The sequence below is a fragment of the Bufo bufo genome, chromosome 5 (genome assembly GCF_905171765.1).
Source record: "Bufo bufo chromosome 5, aBufBuf1.1, whole genome shotgun sequence".
Classification (NCBI taxonomy): domain Eukaryota; kingdom Metazoa; phylum Chordata; class Amphibia; order Anura; family Bufonidae; genus Bufo; species Bufo bufo.
The window spans coordinates 395,250,703-395,274,207 of record NC_053393.1 but is presented as its reverse complement, the minus strand read 5'-3'; the positions used below and the strand labels follow the sequence as shown (position 1 = coordinate 395,274,207).

The 23,505-nt window shown below is 43.1% G+C and overlaps 1 protein-coding gene across 3 annotated transcripts in view; it reads right to left on the bottom strand.

Moving 5' to 3' along the window:
• The window catches only part of CDKAL1 (CDK5 regulatory subunit associated protein 1 like 1), a 963,682-nt gene that overhangs the window by 279,106 nt on the left and 661,071 nt on the right, over window positions 1–23,505 (bottom strand). For all 3 annotated transcript variants that reach the window (XM_040432802.1, XM_040432800.1, XM_040432801.1), the window contains one exon: window positions 5,259–5,439. In XM_040432802.1, coding sequence (XP_040288736.1) covers window positions 5,259–5,439 — 181 coding nt within the window. The remainder of the gene's footprint in view (window positions 1–5,258; window positions 5,440–23,505) is intronic.

The window sequence follows — 23,505 nt, the reverse complement described above, 5'->3', positions numbered from 1 at the left end:
TTGACCAGGTGGTCTATATATCACACCTACACGAGTTACTGCATGGTTAGCAAACTGCAACGTAACCCAAACTGACTCTATGTTGGCCTCACCAACTTGTATTAGGTTAGATTTAATGCTATCTTTCACATACAGGGCCACTCCTCCTCCTTTCTTGCCTTCTCTGTCTCTTCTGTATAAAGAGTACCCTGGTATGGTTATGTCCCAGTCATTTCTTTCATTAAACCATGTCTCCGTAACAGCCACTAAATCTACATTCTCAGATGCCATTATTGACCCAAGTTCATTGATTTTTTTACCTAAACTGCGAGCATTTGTAGACAGGACTCTGAGCTTATCATTTCTTAACCTCAGTGCTTCTGGCCTGTTCTGGCATTGTTTCGGGGGGCAATTGGACTCTTTTATTTTCACTCTTTTGCCCCCCCTTCCTAGTTTAAATACTCTTTCATAAATTCTTGGAGTTGTTCACTAAGTACATTTGTTCCTTTGAGAGAAAGATGCAAACCATCTTTTTTGTACAGTTCCTTTCTATTCCAAGTAGAGCTATCATGAGAAACAAAGCCAAATCCTTGCTCTTGACACCATTTACCAAGCCATATGTTGAACTCCTTTATGCGCCTCTGCCTATCATTCTGAACATTATGCACAGGCAGAACTTCAGAAAATGAAATGGTGGATGCAAAATCCTGTACGTCATTACCAAGTGTGATAAAAGATTTTTTCACCTCTGACACTTCATTGCAAGCCAGGTCATTTGTCCCTAGATGGACAAGAACATCCACGTCCCCTTCCTGCTTTGCTTGCTTAACAATATTAATAATACGTCTTCTATCTCTTCTAGCAGTAGCCCCAGGGAGACATCTCACAAAACCATTTTCTTTAAGCTCCACACTTCTTATGATTGAATCACCCAGCAACAGCTGCATCCTTTGAGACTTCACTTTATCTTTTTTGTTGCATACATTAGACATAGGAGTCGATGGTTTCTCACCCTCTGTGCTTGAGTCCATATCCATGTTGTCCTTACATTCTGAGAGTGCTGCAAATGAATTATGGAGAACCACCGACTGTGGGACATGTCTTCTATCCACCACTCTAAGACTTCCAGAACCTACATTAACCCATCTGCCATTTCTGGGGGTCCTCTGTGGCAGTGGCATTGCAGCAGTCCTAGCTGGAGTTTGTTTAACAGATAATTTAAATATTTCAGCTTTCAAAAATGCAATTTCCTGCTGCAGTAAGGAGAACTGTCTACAGATCTGACAGCATCCGAATCTCCAAAGAGTGGAACATGAAATAAATGCACAACAATTCCTGCACTGAACCAAGTCTGCCATTTTAAAGAGGAGAAAAAAATAAAAAAATTAAAAAATAAATTTGTAACTTTAAATCAAACAAATCTTACCTTTTTTTTTTTGTATTGTTTCCACCTTCCAGCCTACCTCCTGACTATCTCCTGCAATATCTCTTTACTAGTACTTAATGTAGTACTTGAAGATAGTACTTTCAGCTAATGAATTGCTTAGACACTATACCTAAACTGTAGTCACAGATAGCTGATAAGCAGCCAATGATTGAGGAAACTAAAACAGGTAATAAGTAAAATAGATGGGTGGTTTGCTCTCGCCTAGTGGCTATGACGGGTGCTACTAACTCACAATTGGGTGCCCGACCCCAAAATGGAATAATGTAATAAATAGAAAAGAGGGAGTGAGCACTCTCAACACTTGGACCATAGGAATAGAAGGAGAAATATTTATTATTAGTGTGATGCAATCTAATAAACAATTCATATACAATCACATATAATTCATAAAATAAAAATACAATTGGTACCAATCACTAAAATGTATCAAGGTGGTATCCCTAATGTCACAGCCTATGAAGACGTAAGTGACAGGGATTATTTGGTGTATACGGTGTTCAAAAAATTCTCTTTAGACAACTTCTTTGTAGCAATGGATAGTCCCTATTATTACGTTCCGTACCGCAAACAGATAGGAACGTCCTGTAAATTCCTATGATAAATCGCTTAAAGCGGTGGCTTGTCTATAATGCATATAGATGATGGTCAATTTTGAAGCTGCAGTGAAAAAGTCTCTCCAAAGTTGTAACTCTTCCAGTGGCTTAATATCGCCGCCCAAGCAGATGGGTTTTAAATCACTCTATATTTAGAGCGAAAATTCAGGTTCCTACCTGGCTCCTGTGTTAGCGTCCCACTGTAGCGTGTCCTGCTGTTCTTCCACAAGAGGCGAGCGGTGCCGGCTGCTTTGGCGTCTGGCGTCGCACGTCTCGGGCCGATGACGTCACAGTAACACGGGGTCCGGCAGGCAGGAGTGATGGTTTATCAGCGGCGTCCGTTGCAGTATATTGAATCGATAGTTCAGCTGGAAGTTTTTATCGCATGGTTTTGACCACTGAGGAAGGGGTGTAGACGCCCCGAAACGCGTCTGGTGAAAGAAGGATAAGCGCCCATCTAACCCAACGGACCACCATAAAATATTGCATGGCCATGCGATAAAAACTTCCAGCTCAACTATCGATTCAATAAACTGCAACGGACGCCGCTGATAAAGCATCACTCCTGCCTGCCGGACCCCGTGTTACTGGGACGTCATCTGCCCGAGACGTGCGACGCGAGACGCCAAAGCAGCCTGCACCGCTCGCCTCTCGTGGAAGAACAGCAGGACACGCTACAGTGGGACGCTAACACAGGAGCCAGGTAGGAACCTGAATTTTCGCTCCAAATATAGAGTGATTTAAAACCTATCTGCTTGGGCGGCGATATTAAGCAACTGGAAGAGTTACAACTTTGGAGAGACTTTCACTGCAGCTTCAAAATTGACCATCATCTATATGCATTATAGACAAGCCACCGCTTTAAGCGATTTATCATAGGAATTTATAGGACGTTCCTATCTTTTTGCGGTTTGCAGTACGGAAAGTAACAATAGGGACTATCCATTGCTACAAAGAAGTTGTCTAAAGAGACTTTTTTGAACACCGTATACACCAAATAATCCCTGTCACTTACGTCTTCATAGGCTGTGACATTAGGGATACCACCTTGATACATTTTAGTGATTGGTACCAATTGTATTTTTAATTTTTATTTTATGAATTATATGTAATTGTATATGAATTGTTTATTAGATTGCATCACACTAATAATAAATATTTCTCCTTATATTCCTATGGTCCAAGTGTTGAGAGTGCTCACTCCCTCTTTTCTATTTAAAACAGGTAATAGTCCCCTGTAGATACTGGCTAACAAATCATTTGTGAGCTCCGGATTGGAAGGTCCCTTTAAGGCAGGGCTGGCCAACCTGTGGCTCTCCAGCTGTTGTAAAACTACAACTCCCACCATGCTTTGCTGTAGGCTGATAACTGTAGGCAGTCTGGGCATGCTGGGAGTTGTAGTTTTGCAACAGCTGGAGAGCCTCAGGTTGGCCATCCCTGCTTTAAGGCTTTGATCACATTATGCCATGTCTACTGTTCACTGCAAATTTAGACTTTAATTCTGTATATAATCTACATAAAGAGTTGATTATTTTTCTTGTCAGTGTTGCCAGCACTCGACAAGCAGCTGTCAAACACATCCAAAGCAGCTACGCTGATCTCCCATATTGCAATGGAAGAGCTGATTTCTGTACAATGACTACACTTCCCAGATTGCAAATAAGCAAAGAAGGCTAAGACAGCAAAGGTTGGTGGGAGATTTCAGGTCTGGAGCATGGACAATGCCGCATATAGTTGTAGATTATAAGACCGGCTTGTAAGTCAGCACCTATAATTGAGGGTGGTTGAATTTTTACACAGAATGATTCTATATACAGTATAAACTGTAAAATGATTTTCAAAGTGGAGAGTCGCTAGTGATTTAACTTTTAAGGGTTTATGTTAAAAATTAAAATCAGACATTGTTAGAAAGAGATTCTCATGTACTAAGCTAGAACCAGCCCTGTACCCAGGGGTGGATTTACCATAGATCCTAAAGGTAAACTTCCCGGTTGGCCTCCTGAGCCCTCCTCACAGCCGCCCGCCATTTAAGTTATGATCTGAAGCTCCCAGAGTTAATTAAACCTAAGTGTCAAGTACTTATGTACCTGCTGGCTGGTGGCCGCAGGTGCTCTCCTGACTCCAACTGTATTGTCATCCTGGGACAACTGGAGTAGGACAGAACGTGGCAGCTGGCATTGGCCACCATGGAGGAGCAGCTTCTAAGGAGGTATTTTGTGATGTTGGGGCGTTATTTTGTGATTACCTGTGGTATCTGGTTCTGCTGGGGCAGTATATTGTACTGAACTGTGGTATGTGGCTCTGCTAGGCAGTATTTTGGGTCACAATATGGTCTTTCTGGCCCCACCTTCTAGTTTTGGCACTGCCTTCTGTTAATTTGGACCCGGCAGGACATGGGGCCCTTTTTTTCCCCTAAGGCCTCATGCACACAACCGTTGTTGTGTTCCGTTCCGCAAAATGGGGTTCCGTTGTTCTGTGATCCGTTTTTGTTCCCGTGTGTCACCCTTTATTTTTGGAGGATCACCAGACATGAAGGAAAGTAAAAAAAAGAGTAAGTCAAGTTTGCCATGCAAATGATAGGAAAAAAAACGGACGCGAACGCGACGGACAATCTTGTGTGCCTCCGCGTTTTTTCACGGTCCCATTGACTTGAATGGATCTGCAAACCGTTTTCCGTGAAAAATATAGGACAGGTTATATTTTTTGGACGGACTGGAACCACAGATCACGGACGCGGATGACAAACGGTGCATCAGCCGAGTTTTCAACGGACCCATTGAAAATCAATGGGTCCGCAGAAAATCACAAAAAACGGAACAACGGACACGGAATAAAAACGGTCGTGTGCATGAGGTCTAAGGGTCACTTTAAGTTCCCATTCCACCCATGCCTGTACCTCACAAGCTTTCCCCATTTATTGCTTCAATTGTTCTGCTAGATTTATTTCAAGCTGGCAGCTCAGGAGGCATGTCCTTTCTGCTGAAGCTCAAGAGGGGCATACTATAACTGTAGCAGCTTCTAACAATATCTGTCAGGTGGCAGTTGAAGAATGGTACTGAGCATGTGTGTCCACCTCAGCAAAGTGGTCAACAAACAGGTGGCACAATAAAGATAATGTACATGTAATGTAATAGGGGTATATTCACCTGTAACTGAACAGGTCCTTCCCTGTGCAAACACTATCCCGGAAATGCCTTAAAAGATACACACCTTCATTGTGAAAAAAAAAATTTGCTTACCACATGAGCTGGAACCTGCACCATTTTAGCAGCTGGGGTCCCTGGACGTGGGTAAAACTGATTAATGAAGAGACTAGGGAATCTGTACTCCTCAACTAGTTTTAACGTCTCCTTAAAATCTTCATCTGTTTCTCCAGGAAAGCCACAGATGATGTCCGTAGCGATTGTAATTCCGGGCACTCTAAAAGACAGATGGAAAAAACATTTTAAACTGTAGCCTAGGGTATTCATATACTACCAAGTTTTTTACAACAAATTTCCCAGAAGTACACTGTTATTGTAAAAATAACCACTTTCCTGCCAGTGGAAGAAAGACAGGGTAAGGTCATGGGCTCAAGCACGGCATAATACAGTTGCAAGAAAAAGTATGTGAACCCTTTGGAATGATATGGATTTCTGCACAAATTGGTCATAAAATGTGATCTGATCTTCATCTAAGTCACAACAATAGACAATCACAGTCTGCTTAAACTAATAACGCACAAAGAATTAAATGTTACCATGTTTTTATTGAACACACCATGTAAACATTCACAATGCAGGTGGAAAAAGTATGTGAACCCTTGGATTTAATAACTGGTTGAACCTCCTTTGGCAGCAATAACTTCAACCAAACGTTTCCTGTAGTTGCAGATCAGACGTGCACAACAGTCAGGAGTAATTCTTGACCATTCCTCTTTACAGAACTGTTTCAGTTCAGCAATATTCTTGGGATGTCTAGTGTCAATCACTTTCTTGAGGTCATGCCACAGCATCTCAATCGGGTTGAGGTTAGGACTCTGACTGGGCCACTCCAGAAGGCGTATTTTCTTCTGTTTAAGCCATTCTGTTGTTGATTTACTTCTATGCTTTGGGTCGTCCTGTTGCAATACCCATCTTCTGTTGAGCTTCAGCTGGTGGACAGATGGCCTTAAATTCTCCTGCACAATGTATTGATAAACTTGGGAATTAATTTTTGCTTTGATGATAGCAATCCGTCAAGGCCCTGATGCAGCAAAGCAGCCCCAAACCATGATGCCCCCACCACCATACTACACAGTTGGGAAGAGGTTTTGATGTTGGTGTGCTGTGGCTCTTTTTCTCCACACATAGTGTTGTGTGTTTCTTCCAAACAACTTAACTTTGGTTTCATCTGTCCACAGAATATTTTGCCAGTACTGCTGTGGAACATCCTGGTGCTCTTGTGCAAACTGTAAATGTGCAGTAATTTTTTTTGGACAGCAGTGGCTTCCTCTGTGGAATCCTCCCATGAAATCCATTCTTATTTAGTGTTTTACGTATCGTAGATTCGCTAAAAGGGCAGTTAGCATATGCCAGAGTCTTAGCTGACACTCTAGGATTCTTCTTCACCTCATTGAGCAGTCTGCGCTGTGCTCTTGCAGTCATCTTTACAGGACGGCCACTCCTAGGGAGAGTAGCAGCAGTGCTGACCTTTCTCCATTTATATACAATTTGTCCTACCGTGGACTGATGAACAGCAAGGCTTTTTGAGATACTTTTATAACCCTTTCCAGCTTCATGCCAACAATTCTTAATCGTAGGTCTTCTTAGATCTTATTTGTACAAGGCATCATTCACATTAGGCAATGCTTCTTGTGAAAAGCAAACCCAGAACTGGTGTGTGTTTTTTAAAGGGCAGGTCAGCTGTAACCAACACCTCAATCTCATCTTATTGATTGGACTCCAGTTGGCACGACTCCAATTCGCTCTTGGAGATGTCATTAGTCTAGGGGTTCACATATTTTTTCTACCCGCACTGTGAATGTTTACATGGTGTGTTCAATAAAAACATGGTAACATTTAATTATTTGTGTGTTATTGGTTTAAGCAGACTGTGACTGTCTATTGTTGTGACTTAGATGAAGATCAGATCACATTTTATGACCAATTTGTGCAGAAATCCATATATCATTCCAAAGGGTTCATATACTTTTTCTTGCAACTGTATGTTTACTTTGCAGAAAAGGGACAGTAAGGGTTTGTTCACAACTGTGTTCAAAAATGCCTCTGCTAGAACAGCCTGCAGGAGGTTCACCATATCTGGTCTAGCTGGATAATGCCATGAAACGTCGGATCTCCATTGAATACAATGGGTTTTGGCCGCATTGCAGCAGAAATGGTGGTTTTCAGACAGACAAAAAGCTGCGCATGCAGGACTTTTTGTCCGTCTGAAAGCCGGCATTGATGTTAGAAACTGCCCAAATACCATTATAGTCAACAAGATACGGCAGTTCACGGCATTATCCGGCTTAGCCGGATAAGATGAACTCAAGGAGGTTATTCCTCTGCCGAAACAGCCTGTCGGATTTCTGAACGCAAATATGAACCTGGTGTAAGGAAGTTTTCAACCAAAGCTATGGACCAGCAAAACTTTACAATAGATGTATATCTAATCAGTAGGGGGAAAAAAAAGATGTCTCCATATCTTCAGGTGAAAAAGAGTTAAGGTGCTCTTACACCTTCAACTGCTGTCAGTCGAACACTCAGTTGGTCAACAGTTACATCTTACAACTCCACCCATTCGCATACAAGCTCAGCTCAGATAAGCGTGTACTGTATGTGTATTCAGAGGGGAGAGGAGAAAGCCTCTGATGGTGGCTTATCTCCCGGAAGAACAAAAGGATCAGGCGCTGAAATTAATGGACCCGATCCTTTCCCCCTGACATTTTCTTTCTGAGGAGAGTCAGGAAGTCACCAAACAAATAAGAATGTTGCTAGTCCAGTGTTCCTCAACTCCAGTGAGAATATCCCACAGAATGAATACCTGTGGCAAGTCCTGATGCATTGACACTTATTCTATCACCTGCTCAATACTAAGGACATCCTAAAAATATGACCGGCAGGTGGGCCCTGAGAAATGGAGTTGAGGAACACTGGGCTAGTTCCATTGGAAATGGTGGTTTTGGCCAACAATAATATAGATGAGGCCTTTGGGCTCTGTGCACACTGTATTCGATCCTTTCATCAAAGGTATACTTTAGGAAGATTGCACCACTTTACTATACACCAGCCAATAGAGGCCGAGGGGGCACTCTTTTGGCCAGGTGAATGGAGCCGTATGGATACGTTTGATGCATACACCAAAAATAGGTCTCAGATGCAGTGCACAGAAGCCTAAAGTGACTTAACAAGGCCTCAAATGGCAGACATTGTGTTGGCTTATGAGTACTTTCATGTGCCATTTTGATCAGGGGTGGACTGTAAAGGGAGGGGAAATAAGTAGGAATGATTTATTGACTTATTTTATTTTCTCTTTCAATCCACTCCTAGTTTTGGCTTTGCATCAAAACGGCAGGTAGAAAAGTACCCTTAGATAGCATATATTTGATTTATATTTGTGAGGGTTTTTTGCTGCATTTCATAACCACAGCAAAACCAATCTATTTTCATAAAAATGCCCATACAGTAGTTTTACCACAACTATGACAAGCAATAAGCAACAAAAACAACTCATTATAAAGATATCCTTAGAGACAATACCAGCCATAAACTGGTTTCTTAAAGCTTCAGAAAATGCAAAGCCAATCCTACACTTTCTAAAGACATAAAAATGATGACTTTAACTGCCTCCGGACCGCCTAACGCAGGATCGCGTTACGGAGGCGGCAGCTCTGCGCAGAGTCACGCATATACGCGTCATCTCGCGAGACTTCGCTCAAAGCCGGCCTGCGCATGCGCATCGCGGGCCGGCAAAAGTTAGAGGGGGGTTACGTCATCAGCTTGCCAGCCAATGATCGTGGCTGGCAAGCTGATGATTTTTAAAAAAATCGAATCAAAAGCCAGATAACACATTAGATTTGTAAATATGATGTGTTAAATGGCTTGTCTGCTCCTCTGCTGGTCCTTTTCGTCAGTTGGTCCCAGCAGAGGAGCAGACATCACAGTGAGTAGCACCAAACATTTCACTTAGCCCCAGATCACCCCCATCACCCGAATTAACCCCTTGATCACCCCTGTCAATCACCTAGTGAAAGGAAAAAAGTGATCAGTGTAAACTGTCACTTTTTTTCCCACTGGTATTGACTGATAGGTTTTAGGTTAGTTTAGGCCCCTTGGTTAGGTAGTTTAGCGATTGTTTAGCGCCCAGCCCACCGCAGTCACTGATTCGCTGATTAGCGTATCGCTAATCAGCATTTGTACTTTTATAGTATCTGTAAGTGATCAAAACTGATCACAGTCAGATCTATAATTATATTAGTGTCACCTTAGCTCGCCCTCCACCCAAAACGCAGTGTTTGCCCGATCAGGCCTGATCGGTCGCCCACACGTGCGTTCACCCACGCCCGCCCCGCCGCAGTGACAAAAAAATTAGTTTTGATATTTTTTTATCAATTGCAGACGCCTCCGGTACTTCGCTAGCCTCCACTTTGTAAGACAGGCTTGCTTTTTTTCTTGGGTAGTCTCAGGGAATACCCCTAAATTTAGTAGTCCAAATGTCAAACAGGGGGTATTCTTCTGAAGAGGCCTACAGGATTCTGACCCAGTCGGATGAGGAATGGGAACCCTCATCTGACGAATCTAGCGGGTCAGAATATGAACCTGTAGAAAGCAGTGGCAGTCTGACCCAAAGTTCGGACGAGGAGGTCGAGGTCCCTGATAGCACCAGGCGTACCCTGCCCCGTGTCGCTAGACCACAGGTTGTGCAGGATCCGTTTCAAGGGCAGCAGAGTGGGGCTGGCGCTGTCGGATCACGTGGTGAGGCATACACCAGCAGCGCAGCCCTCCCTGGACCTAGTACCAGCACTGCCGTACAACATGGTGAAGTGGCGAGCACCAGAAGGGCAGTTGAAGCTAGTACGGTGGCAAGTGCAGTAGTTACCCCGTCGCAGCCACCGCAAAGACAGGCCCGTAGAGCCCCTAGAATCCCTGAGGTGCTGGCAAACCCTGATTGGCAGTCACCAACTTCAGCAGCACCTGTAATTCCCCCTTTCACCGCCCAGTCTGGAGTTCGGGTTGAGACAGCTCAGATCGGTTCGGCCCTGGGATTTTTTGAGCTGTTCTTGACTGCGGAGCTCTTGGACTTAGTCGTGGCAGAAACAAATCGGTATGCCACTCAATTTATAGCCGCCAACCCGGGAAGCTATTATGCCCAGCCTTTCCGGTGGAAACTAGTCCAAGTTTCCGAAATTTAAATTTTTCTGGGCCTTCTCCTGAACATGGGTCTAACTAAAAAGCATGAATTGTGGTCATATTGGTCCACGAACCCGATTCATTACATGCCCATGTTCTCTGCTGCTATGTCCAGGGCACGTTTTGAGACCATCCTGCGTTTCCTGCACTTTAGCGACAACAGCACCTCTTGTCCCAGATGCCACCGAGCTTTTGATCGGCTCCACAAAATTCGGCCCCTCATAGACCACTTCAACCAGAAATTTGCAGATTTGTATACCCCTGAGCAAAACATCTGCGTAGACGAGTCCCTAATACATTTTACCGGGCGCCTTGGCTTCAAACAATACATCCCAAGCAAGCGTGCCCGGTATCGGGTCAAATTGTATAAGCTCTATGAAAGGGCCACAGGCTATACCCACAAATTTCGGATCTATGAGGGAAAAGATCAGACCCTGGAGCCGGTCGGTTGCCCTGACTACCTGGGGAGCAGTGGGAAGACAGTCTGGGACTTGGTGTCACCCTTATTTGGCAAGGGGTACCATCTTTATGTGGACAATTTTTACACAAGTGTGCCCCTCTTCAGGCATTTGTTCCTAGAACAGATTGGCTGCTGTGGCACCGTGCGACCTAGTCGCCGGGGCTTCCCCCAACGGCTCGTTACCACCCGTCTTGCAAGGGGGGAGAGGGCTGCCTTGTGTAACGAAGAACTGCTCGCGGTGAAATGGAGAGACAAGCGTGACGTTTACATGCTCTCCTCCATTCACGCAGACACGACAATACAAATTGAAAGGGCAACCCATGTCATTGAAAAGCCCCTCTCAGTCCACGACTATAATGCGCTCATGGGAGGGGTGGACTTCAATGACCAGATGTTGGCTCCCTATTTAGTTTCCCGACGCACCAGACGCTGGTATAAGAAGGTGTCTGTATATTTGATTCAATTGGCGATGTACAATAGTTTTGTTCTCTACAGTAAAGCTGGGAGAACGGGATCCTTCCTCATATTTCAGGAGGAGATCATCGCGAACCTCCTGTATCCAGGAGGTTCCGTGGCCCCATCCACCAGTGTAGTTAGCCGTCTACACGAGCGACATTTCCCCAGTGTCGTTCCTGGTACCTCAACCCAACCGTCACCCCGAAAAAGATGTCGTGTCTGTAGCAGGAGTGGAATAAGGCGTGACACCCGCTATTTCTGTCCTGACTGCCCTGACCACCCTGCCCTATGCTTTGGGAGTGTTTCCGGAAGTACCACACAGGTACACTTAGCATAGGGATTGCATCTCACAGGACAGGCACACAGGGCTATTGGGGCCCTTACACTCACAAGCTACTGCAAACCTCTCCTTTCACCTGGGATAAAGTGCATAATGTACTTCGCCACATCTTTGGGCGATTTGCGCTTTGCACATTGTCCCATGGGGAAGGAGAGGTTTGTCCTATAAAGGTAAAAAAAAAAAAAAAAAAAAAAGCCAAAAAATTAACGTTCAGTTCAAAAGTTTATATGTTCTGTTCAAAAGTTATTATAAAGTTAATAAATTTATTGTGTTGCGGCCTGGTTTTTTCTTTTTTGTATTGTTTTTTTTACCTTCCAGGTGGACCAACCGATCGACTAGCTGCAGCACTGATGTGCATTCTGACAGAAGCATTGCGCTGCTGTCAGATTACACAAAAGTCAGTGTATGCGGCGCTGTAAGACGAGATTTCTCCTCTGCAGTAAAAGATACGTTTGCCGAGGCATATGAGCTGAGGAGGCGGCGGTGTTCATATGCTTTGGCAAACACTTTGTATATATATAAAAAAAATAAAAATTCCCGGCAATGATTTATTCATCCACATCGATTGATGTGAATGGAGAAATCTGGTTTGCCAGGGCATACGAGCTAAGTGGGTATGGATGTTGGGCGGAGCTCCTATGTCCTGGCAGACGCCTTTCCCCTCCTTTTTTTTTTTTTGGCAGAGATTTTTTCATCCACATTGATCGATGCGAATAAAGAAATCTGTGCCGTTCATTTTTTCTTTCAGCCCAGAGGCTGAACGGAAAAAAATATATATCATTACCCGTATGCTCAATATAAGGAGAATAGCAGAAACTCATAATGCTTGCCATACATGTAATGATTGCGGAGACCCTCAAATGCCAGGGCAGTACAAACACCCCACAAATGACCCCATTTTGGAAAGAAGACACCCCAAGGTATTCCGTGAGGGGCATATTGAGTCCATGAAAGATTGAAATTTTTGTCCCAAGTTAGCGGAAAGGGAGACTTTGTGAGAAAAAAAAATTAAAAAAAATCAATTTTCGCTAACTTGTGGCAAAAAAAAAAAATTTCGATGAACTCGCCATGCCCCTCATTGAATACCTTGGGGTGTCTTCTTTCCAAAATGGGGTCACATGTGGGGTATTTATACTGCCCTGGCTTTTTAGGGGCCCTAAAGAGTGAGAAGAAGTCTGGGATCCAAATGTCTTAAAATGCCCCCCTAAAAGGAATGTGGGCCCTTTTGCGCATCTAGGCTGCAAAAAAGTGTCACACGTGGTATCGCCGTACTCAGGAGAAGTTGGGGAATGTGTTTTGGGGTGTCATTTTACATATACCCATGCTGGGTGAGAGAAATATCTCGGTCAAATGCCAACTTTGTATAAAAAAATGGGAAAAGTTGTCTTTTGCCGAGATATTTCTGTCACCCAGCATGGGTATATGTAAAATGACACCCCAAAACACATTGCCCAACTTCTCCTGAGTACGGAGATGCCACATGTGTGACACTTTTTTGCAGCCTAGGTGGGCAAAGGGGCCCACATTCCAAAGAGCACCTTTCGGATTTCACCGGCCATTTTTTTACAGATTTTGATTTCAAACTACTTACCACACATTAGGGCCCCTAGAATGCCAGGGCAGTATAACTACCCCACAAGTGACCCCATTTTGGAAAGAAGACACCCCAAGGTATTCCGTGAGGGGCATGGCGAGTTCCTAGAATTTTTTATTTTTTGTCACAAGTTAGCTGAAAATGATTTTTTTTTTTCTTACAAAGTCTCATATTCCACTAACTTGTGACAAAAAATAAAAACTTCCATGAACTCACTATGCCCATCAGCGAATACCTTGGGATGTCTTCTTTCCAAAATGGGGTCACTTGTGGGGTAGTTATACTGCCCTGGCATTCTAGGGGCCCTAATGTGTGGTAAGTAGTTTGAAATCAAAATCTGTAAAAAATGGCGGGTGAAATCCGAAAGGTGCTCTTTGGAATGTGGGCCCCTTTGCCCACATAGGCTGCAAAAAAGTGTCACACATGTGGTATCTCCGTACTCAGGAGAAGTTGGGCAATGTGTTTTGGGGTGTCATTTTACATATACCCATGCTGGGTGAGAGAAATATCTTGGCAAAAGACAACTTTTCCCATTTTTTTATACAAAGTTGGCATTTGACCGAGATATTTCTCTCACCCAGCATGGGTATATGTAAAATGACACCCCAAAACACATTGCCCAACTTCTCCTGAGTACAGAGATACCACGTGTGACACTTTTTTGCAGCCTAGGTGGGCAAAGGGGCCCACATTTCCAAGAGCACCTTTCGGATTTCACCGGCCATTTTTTACAGATTTTGATTTCAAACTACTTACCACACATTAGGGCCCCTAGAATGCCAGGGCAGTATAACTACCCCACAAGTGACCCCATTTTGGAAAGAAGACATCCCAAGGTATTCGCTGATGGGCATAGTGAGTTCATGGAAGTTTTTATTTTTTGTCACAAGTTAGTGGAATATGAGACTTTGTAATAAAAAATAAAAAATAAATAAATCATCATTTTCCGCTAACTTGTGACAAAAAATAAAAAGTTCTGTGAACTCACTATGCCCATCAGCGAATACCTTAGGGTGTCTACTTTCCGAAATTGGGTCATTTGTGGGGGTTTTCTACTGTCTGGCCATTGTAGAACCTCAGGTGCTCAGAAAGTCAGAGCTGCTTCAAAAAGCGAAAATTCACATTTTTGTACCATAGTTTGTAAACGCTTTAACTTTTACCCAAACCAATTTTTTTTTTTACCCAAACATTTTTTTTTTATCAAAGACATGTAGAACAATAAATTTAGAGAAAAATTTATATATGGATGTGTTTTTTTTTTGCAAAATTTTACAACTGAAAGAGAAAAATTTCATTTTTTTTGCAAAAAAATCGTTAAATTTCGATAAATAACAAAAAAAGTAAAAATGTCAGCAGCAATGAAATACCACCAAATCAAAGCTCTATTAGTGAGAAGAAAAGGGGGTAAAATTCATTTGGGTGGTAAGTTGCATGACCGAGCAATAAACGGTGAAAGTAGTGTGGGTCAGAAGTGTAAAAAGTGGCCTGGTCTTTAAGGGTGTTTAAGGTAGGGGGGCTGAAGTGGTTAAGAGCAAACTTATTGTACATAATTAGCAGAGATCATATAAATGCAGTAGAACCCAGATAATGTCATAACGTGTATGTACAGCTTTACAGGATAACTGCAGTCTAAAAAAATCTTCTGATGTGTAAAGCACTATGGTGACGGAAACCTTTACTTTCTTTGTCCTAACCTGCCATATGTAACACTGCTTCCATAACAGAGCACTGCCTTGTGGTCAAAAAGGACCCTTGCTTTCAGCTGCCCTACAAAAAAATTATCCAACCCCTTTACACAATGCCAGCAGAGTGCCAACCAATAATCAAGGCCAACATAGGACCGGTCTCATAAGGCTAGTTTCAGAAGAGTGTGTTCACTGCATGAAACATGCTCCATGTGGGAGCATGAATTCCTATAGTGAAATTTGCCCCTTGGACAGGACTGCATAGCATTATATGGCTTTATAATGCTGTGTGTGTCTGCCAGACCTCAAATTTGATTTGTATTCACATAATGCCGTCAATACAGATCATTACAGTTGAGGTCGGGCAGAAACACACAGCATTATAAATCCTTATAGTGCTATGTAGTCTGGTCAAAGAAGCAGAGTTCACTACAGGATATCATGTTCCCACATGCTCGTCTGAAACTGGCCTAACATCAGTGAATGGTCCACCCATAAAACAACACCAACAAAGTGTCACCTCTTAAACAACCCCAGTGGAGTGCCCGCCCCTAAACACCACCAAGACAGTGTCCCTCATAAACAATGCCAGGAGAGTTCCTCTGTTAACAATGCCTAGGTCAGCATGTGCTGTAACACATCCCTGGATATAAGTAATAAAAGCTTGAAAGGACAAGTCCAGGTTTATCTACAGGTGATTTTCTTTTTGTTTCAGGGGACGATTAGCATACAAAGCATCCTAAAAGCAGGACCAAAGGAGAGTTGTGAGACCAGGAAATAGAGGAGTTCTGAAGCCAATAATTATTTTATCAGAGCGTGCATTCACTTGTGCTTAGACTGTAATTAGCAGCACTGTCATCTCACACTGTAAATGGCGCCATATGATGAATGGTTGCATTAATTTATTTCCTGACGTATAATGGTTTATCGTAAAAGGACCTTATTACATGTTATATTAACATTGTACAACTGTAATGATTTTATTATATGAAAAAGGTAATGGAAAAATGCAAAAGCATCCTCTGTGGAATATATCAGGTGGATCAGCAATAACCCTTTCAATAATATGATGTACAAATACCAACAAGGAACAGAACGCAAAGGGCAGTCAGGTAGAAGCCAGTCGGTGCAGTGGACTCGGTAACAAATTTAATGCAGATGATGCTTGGGGGGTTGTTTAGATGCGGCAAAAATTTTAAGCTACACATTTTGCCGTTCATCTGCAGCATGCCATAAAAATCTGAATAATTTTTTTTTAAACCTTAGTCACTAACTGCACTTTAATTTTTCACAAAATTCTTAGTGAGGATGAAAACGGAGTTTAAAATATGCATCAGCAAAGATACGCCATAATGCTTTGAATTTTGAAATCTATAGTGGAAAGAAAGATCTAATTTATGTGAAAGGAGTTTTTCAAAAACACTGAAATTTGGTGTATGTTTCCAAAAGCCTGCAATAAATTGGTGACGTCTGAATAAGGCCTTAGTGTGACTTTTTCCTAGTTAAGATGACTATACACATTAGAATCATTATGGATGGACAAACTCATCGATTTCAGCAGGAATGATTGCCTATTAAAGGGGTTGCGCAGCGATTAGCTGCGCCAATCAGCTGTTTGAAGAAGAGGTGGCTCTCAATGGGAGCGCTACTTCCTCTTCATTACACTGCCCCTGTCGTCTCGGAAGTACAGTGTAATTACAAGTGCTCACTCCATTCACTTGAAAGGAGTGAGTACTTGTAATTACACTATGCCACCGCTGCAATGGAGAGGATGCGTAGTGTAATCAAGAGGAAGCAGCGCTAGCATGGAGCCTTACTGTCTCCCCTAATGGCGGCCCAACCCTTTTTTTTCGGGATATAAGCCACCAGAGGTACCTAATAGTACCTTATTCCCAGGTCCCCATTCAGAACACATCCACATTCAGCAGAGCTGAGCATGCATTAGTATGGGGATGGCGGGTGGTGGCAGGGGCGGATTGGCCATAGGCCGTACAGGGAAAATTTCTAATGGGCCGATGCCTAGGAGGGCCACCCAAGCCCTCCTCGTGGCCGCCAGCCAGGTACATAATTATCTGATTCTCTCCTATGCTCTTGGCCAGCACCCGCAGGTGTCCTCCTGAAGTCAACTGTATCTATGTCCTCAGGACAGCGATACAGTTGAATACTGTGATGCAGGTGGCAGTATTTTGTGCTGCTGTGTGGTATTTGGTTCAGCTGGGGCGGTATACTGCTCTGCACTGTGGTATTGCTGGCCCTGCCTACTTCTGTTCGCCCTGCCTAATTATGCTGCCTTCTGTCAGTTTGGACCTACCTACAACAAGGGGGCCACTTTTAGTTCCCAATCTGCCCCTGGGTGGTGGAGTTGGGAAAAAAGGTAGGCCAAAAAAAAGTTTAACCAACAGCTATCCTAAATGTATGGCCAGTTTTAGGAAGCTATCAAGTTTCAGTCTTTGTAATATCATAAAAAAGAGTGATTACAAATGTTATAGGGTCACTGAGCTTTCAAAATATTTTTGATATGTCAGAGACCTATCAAAGGTTTTGATCAGTGGTTGCCTGAGTGCTGAGACCCCCACCAGTTGTTAGAATGGAGAGAGAAGCGCTAAAATAGCGTGCTCTCTCTCCTTGCTGCAGGAGATAGACTCAAATGAAAGTCTCTGGGTGGGTCTCTTGCAGCGAGGAGAAAGAGCACGCTATGTGAGCACTTCGCTCCCTCGTTCTAGCAATAGGTGAGGGTCTCAGGCCTCAGTACCACAAGGTCAAATACATGAAGTAAATGTTGAAAAAAATTGAAAGTAGAGAAGGGGCTTCTCTGTTCACATCCTTCCCCTAAGGGCTCATGCACACGACACACGGTCCTTGAGCGGGCCATATGTCCCGAAGCGGCATACATCGTGCGCACGGGAGCACACATCATAGGCAACTATGATGCTGTGCGCATCGGGCCGCCTGCGGGGCTATTGTCCCGCACTTATAAGATCATATAAGTGCGGGACAACAGTCCCGCGGGCGGCCCTATGCGCACAGCATCATAGTAACCTATGATGCTGTGCGGTCTGGGACATATGGCCCACTCTCGGACCATATGTCTCGGAGGGCATACGGTCCTGTGCATGAGCCCTAAACCAGAGGTTCTCAAATGTTTTCCACTGAAGCTTATTTGTGGCCATACACTTTATCATCACTTTCATGGGGCAGACGCAAACTGCAAACACTAGACAAATCATCATTGTGGCCATGTGCCGACACAGCAAATTACAAGCGGATTAGTCGCGGATTCCATAAGTAAATTACATTGCAAATAAAGATGTGCGTGAATATAAGGGCACGCTAAGGATTTTCAAATCCACACGTAACATACACAGAGTTTGACGAATTCTAGGCCATGCCACAGCAGATAAAATAAACCTCACATGTTGAGCATCTCTAAACTGTATTCCATTTGGTGTTTTTTGTAGATCAGCACCACAGCAGAGCATGTTGGGGATTTACATTGTGTTCTCCCATTACTGTACGACAGAACACAGAGCAAAAGGCTATAGTCTATATCACTGGTATGATAAATGGGGTCTATTGTAGTGGACTTCATAACTTCAGTGAATGGGATCCGTCGGAGGTGTCCAGCATATTACGGTTGTCTGTTTTTACACCGAAATAGAATACCAATGGATGTAGCCTAAACTTTGAAGCAGACAACTGTCTCAGTCATATACGCTGATATTAAAATGAACATGGAAGGCAGCTGATAACAGAATGATGGATACCCACGCTATACCATTTACTTATATGCCCCGTTAACATTTTGTGAAACTTCCGAACAATAATCTATATTCCGAAGGCTGATGGGAGGAGTCGGTGGAGCAGGCAAGGATTTATCCGTCTAGTCTACAGATGTATTCCAGCCCTATTGTAGTGCTAAGAAATAAAATCAAGGCAACCAGGATAGGAGCGGAAAACGCCGGACCGCCTGCCATCTCCTGCATCGTCCCAGACATTCCTCAATCACAGAAGCACAGCGTGGTAAAACACAGCAATGTCGCACCGATTAGCGCCATACAGAATGTGACAAAGCAGAGAATGTACAAAGGGGGTAAAAAAATCATTAAGTGCTACAATATTGTTATTCGCTAGTTATCTAAACTACTCCTATAATACTACCGGCAGCACTGAAAGCCCTTAATGCTAACTGTGCGGGCAGCTTCGGCTTGTGTTAAGTGTCTGTTCCCATGGAAACCGTTTATGGGAGCGACTCGATTCAATAAATGTGTATCTGTTGCACTTCATCTTGGATAAGAAAAACATTTTAGAACCAGAAAAAATGTATTCATTCTATTCAGGGACAAGGTTATGTTTATAACAGTAATTAGATTTGCCCAGGATTGATTATGCACTGTACTTCTGGAATTAACTGGCTCTGCGGCAGAGAGAACATTAAGTAAAGGCCGGCCATTAAACAGACTGGTAACATTTGTTAACCCCGAGTTAGAGGGGAGATTCTCACAAAGAAATATCCTCATCCAGCTTTTAGCGCTTTTCCACAGACTTGGTCATGGTCACCCCAGAGGTCAGTGATGAGCGCACATATTCATTCCTGGGTCCAGAACCTGAACTAGGTAAAACAATGAACACTTCAGGACGAGGATGCGGTCAGTCCTCAGCACAGTAGCTCAAAAAATGTACAATAAAGATGCAAGCACACTAGAATTCACTAAATATAAAAAGAACTGCACCTGGCCATATCTTTAAAAAGTACCGTAATTCATCCTCATAACACAATTCCCACCACAAATTACATTATGAAGAACATGTGTGCCCCGATACGAGTGCTCGTGCATTATAGCAAACAGCACAAACACATGTAGCATGCAATAAATCAATCCAAACTGAGTTTTGAACACAAATGTTGCCAGGGCATACAATGCCCTTCACTCAGGACTTAAAAGGAACCTTTTGAGGAACGTCATGCTGCCCGAAACCACAGGAAGCATGAAATACCTACAGACTCCATGGTTAGATTTAAGTTTTACTGTAAAACACTCAAGCCTTCAGAGAAGATCTTAAAAATGGGTTATGCTTGGCTCGAATGACACGTCTCCCCCTGTGCATTGGGAGAGATCTGTTACTCAACCCTAGCCAGCGGATAGGGAACTGCCCATGTGACTGGTGGGCTAGAGTGGTTAAAGTAATGTTGATATCCCTTGTGGCCTAAAGAAATGAAAGGGTCAATATCTAGTGATGAACAAATCAATTTCAAAAAGAGTTTGTCACCTGTGAGGAGCTGTCAATACTGCTGATACTAGAGTAGCGACTATACATGCGCCACTACACTTCTGGGCATGAACAGTTGCTGCTGTAGAAGCAGAAGCCTCTCTGCTTTAACCACTACTCTGGGCAGCGGCGCTGGCGCAAGATTTTCTTGGTCGGGCAAGATGTCCAGCCCTGTCAATCAAGCAGAAGGGGGAGCATCTTCAGCAGTGCGGATAGCACCCCACAATGAAAGAACTTTTTTAATGAAAAAATTGATTGACATAGATGGTGCAGTATTTGTCGTAGTCTAGGAGAGACCTTTGGAGAGCATGAGCATTTAGAAGGGAAGCATTTTTTTTTTTTTTACAGAGCCCAAATACCAAAGTAGAGTCCCTCCTGTGCCACATGCACCGGCTATACAAAGATTAGTCATAACATTAAAACAATGGACAAGCAAAGTTACTAACTTATGACAATGGAACCTGTCAAGATATACTAGGCAGCAAGTGAACAGTCAGTTCTTAAACTTGATGTAACGGGCAAATATATAGATTCCAGTGACTCTGAGAAGGGCCAAATTGTGATGGCCTAACCACTGGGTCAGAGTATCTCCAATTCACAGGTCTTGTGGGGTGTTCTCACTATGCAGTGGTTAGTATCCACTGTACCAGAAGGAAGGACAAGTGGTGAACTGGCTAACAGGGTCATCTCAACCCAAGGATCACTAATACAGGCAGGTCCATAAATATTGTGACATCAACACAATTCTAAAATTTTTGGCTCTATACACCACCACAATGGATTTGAAATGAAAAACAAGATGTGCTTTAACTGCTGACTGTCAGCTTTAATTTGAGGGTATTTACATCCAAATCAGGTGAACGGTGTAGGAATTACAACAGTTTGCATATGTGTCTCCCACTTGTTAAGGAACCAAAAGTAATGGGAGAGAATAATAATCATAAATCAAACTTTCACTTTTTAATACTTGGTTGCAAATGCTTTGCAGTCAATTACAGCCTGAAGTCTGGAACGCATAGGCATCACCAGATGCTGGGTTTCTTCCCTGGTGATGCTCTGCCAGGCCTCTACTGCAACTGTTTTCAGTTCCTGATTGTTCTTGGGGCATTTTCCCAAGTGAAATGCATGCTCAATCGGATTCAGGTCAGGTGATTGACTTAGCCATTGAATAACGTTCCACTTCTTTCCCTTAAAAAACGTTTTGGTTTCTTTTGCAGTATGCTTTGGGTCATTGTCCATCTGCACTGTAAACCGCCGTCCAATGAGTTCTGAAGCATTTGGCTGAATATGAGCAGATAATATTGCCCGAAAAACTTCAGAATTCCTCCTGCTGCTTTTGTCAGCAGTCACATCATCAATAAATACAAGAGAACCAGTTCCATTGGCAGCCATACATGCCCACGCCATGACACTACCACCACCATGCTTCACTGATGAGGTGGTATGCTTAGGATCATGAGCAGTTCCTTTCCTTCTACATACTCTTCTCTTGCCATCACTCTGGTACAAGTTGATCTTGGTCTCATCTGTACTTAGGATGTTGTTCCAGAACAGTGAAGGCTTTTTTAGATGTTGTTTGGCAAACTCTAATTTGGCCTTCCTGTTTTTGAGGCTCAACAACAGTTTACATCTTGTGGTGAACCTTCTGTATTCACTCTGGTAAAGTCTTCTCTTGATTGTTGACTTTGACACACATACACCTACCTCCTGGAGTATGTTCTTGATCTGGCCAACTGTTGTGAAGGGTTCTTTCTTCACCAGGGAAAGAATTCTTCGGTCATCCACCAGAGTTGTTTTCCGTGGTCTTCCAGGTCTTTTGGTGTTGCTGAGCTCACCGATGCGTTCCTTTTTTAAGAATGTTCCAAACAGTTGTTTTGGCCACGCCTAATGTTTTTGCTATCTCTCTGATGGGTTTGTTTTGTTTTTTTCAGCCTAATGATTGCTTGCTTCACTGATAGCGACAGCTCTTTGGATGTCATCTTGAGAGTTGACAGCAACAGATTCCAAATGCAAATAGCACACTGGAAATGAACTCTGGACCTTTTATCTGCTCATTGTAATTGGGATAATGAGGGAATAACACACACCTGGCCATGGAACAGCTGAGAAGCCAATTGTCCCATTACTGTTGGTTCCTTAACAAGTGGGAGGCACATATGCAAACTGTTGTAATTCCTACACCGTTGCCTGATTTGGATGTAAATACCCTAAAATTAAAGCGGACAGTCTGCAGTTAAAGCACATCTTGTTTGTTGCATTTCAAATCCATTGTGGTGGTGTATAGAGCCAAATATTTTAGAATTGTGTTGATGTCCCAATATTTATGGACCTGACTGTACGTGTGAGGAGCACAAGTTAGACCATACTGTCCTAACAAATTGAAGAGCTACTTTAGTACAATCTACTGAAAAATGTAATGATAGTTAGGACTCAAATGTGTCAGGACAGTGTATTGAAGCTTGCTGATGGGACTGCAAGGCGGAAAACTGGTCAAGGTGCTCATGCTGACCCCTGTCCACCGCCAAAAGTGCCAACAATGGGTATGTAAGCAAAAAAATGATGATGAAACTGATCCATGAAAACCCCACGTTAAAACTTACAGGACCTAAAGGATCTGTTGTGAACGTCTTTGTGTCAGACACCACTGGACACCTTCAGAGGTCTTGTGGAGTTCCTAGCACCAAGGGTCAGAATTTTTTTGGCAGCAAGAAAAGAACTTACAATATTAGGAAAGTGGTTCAAATGTTATGACCACCACTGCGTTAAAAGGGTTGACCAAGGTTAGAAAAACATGCCAGAGACTAAGTGGTCACATGTGGCTTGATGACAGTGAATGGCTCCAGTGGCTCAAGTGACCACATCACACTTACGGTCCGAGAAGAACCAGAAACAAAGGGGATGGGACTCTCGGCACTGGAACGTAGCTGCTGTCAGCGTAAGTGGCTTTTTCCCTTTATTTTACACACATTTCTGGGGGGTAATTATCAACTTAATGTATCAATATCTTATTTACCAGAAGTCTGACCTAGAAATACAGCCACTGAAATAGTACTGAAAAGAGGATGGCTCAAAACAGACTAAATCAGTGAGTAAAAAATACAAACACAAAAAACAACAAAAGCTGTTAGGATGTCTCCGTGCACTGTGAAATCTGGCACAGTTTAACTTACTCCATGTAGCTGTAATTACAGCACACATTTCTTTTGGTAAACAGTTTTCACAAAATCCACATCCAATGAAGCAGCTAAATTAAGAGGCACTAGGAGGTAAAATAGAATTCATTAACACCTTCCCCGCCTCAAGCAGTCCCCTGG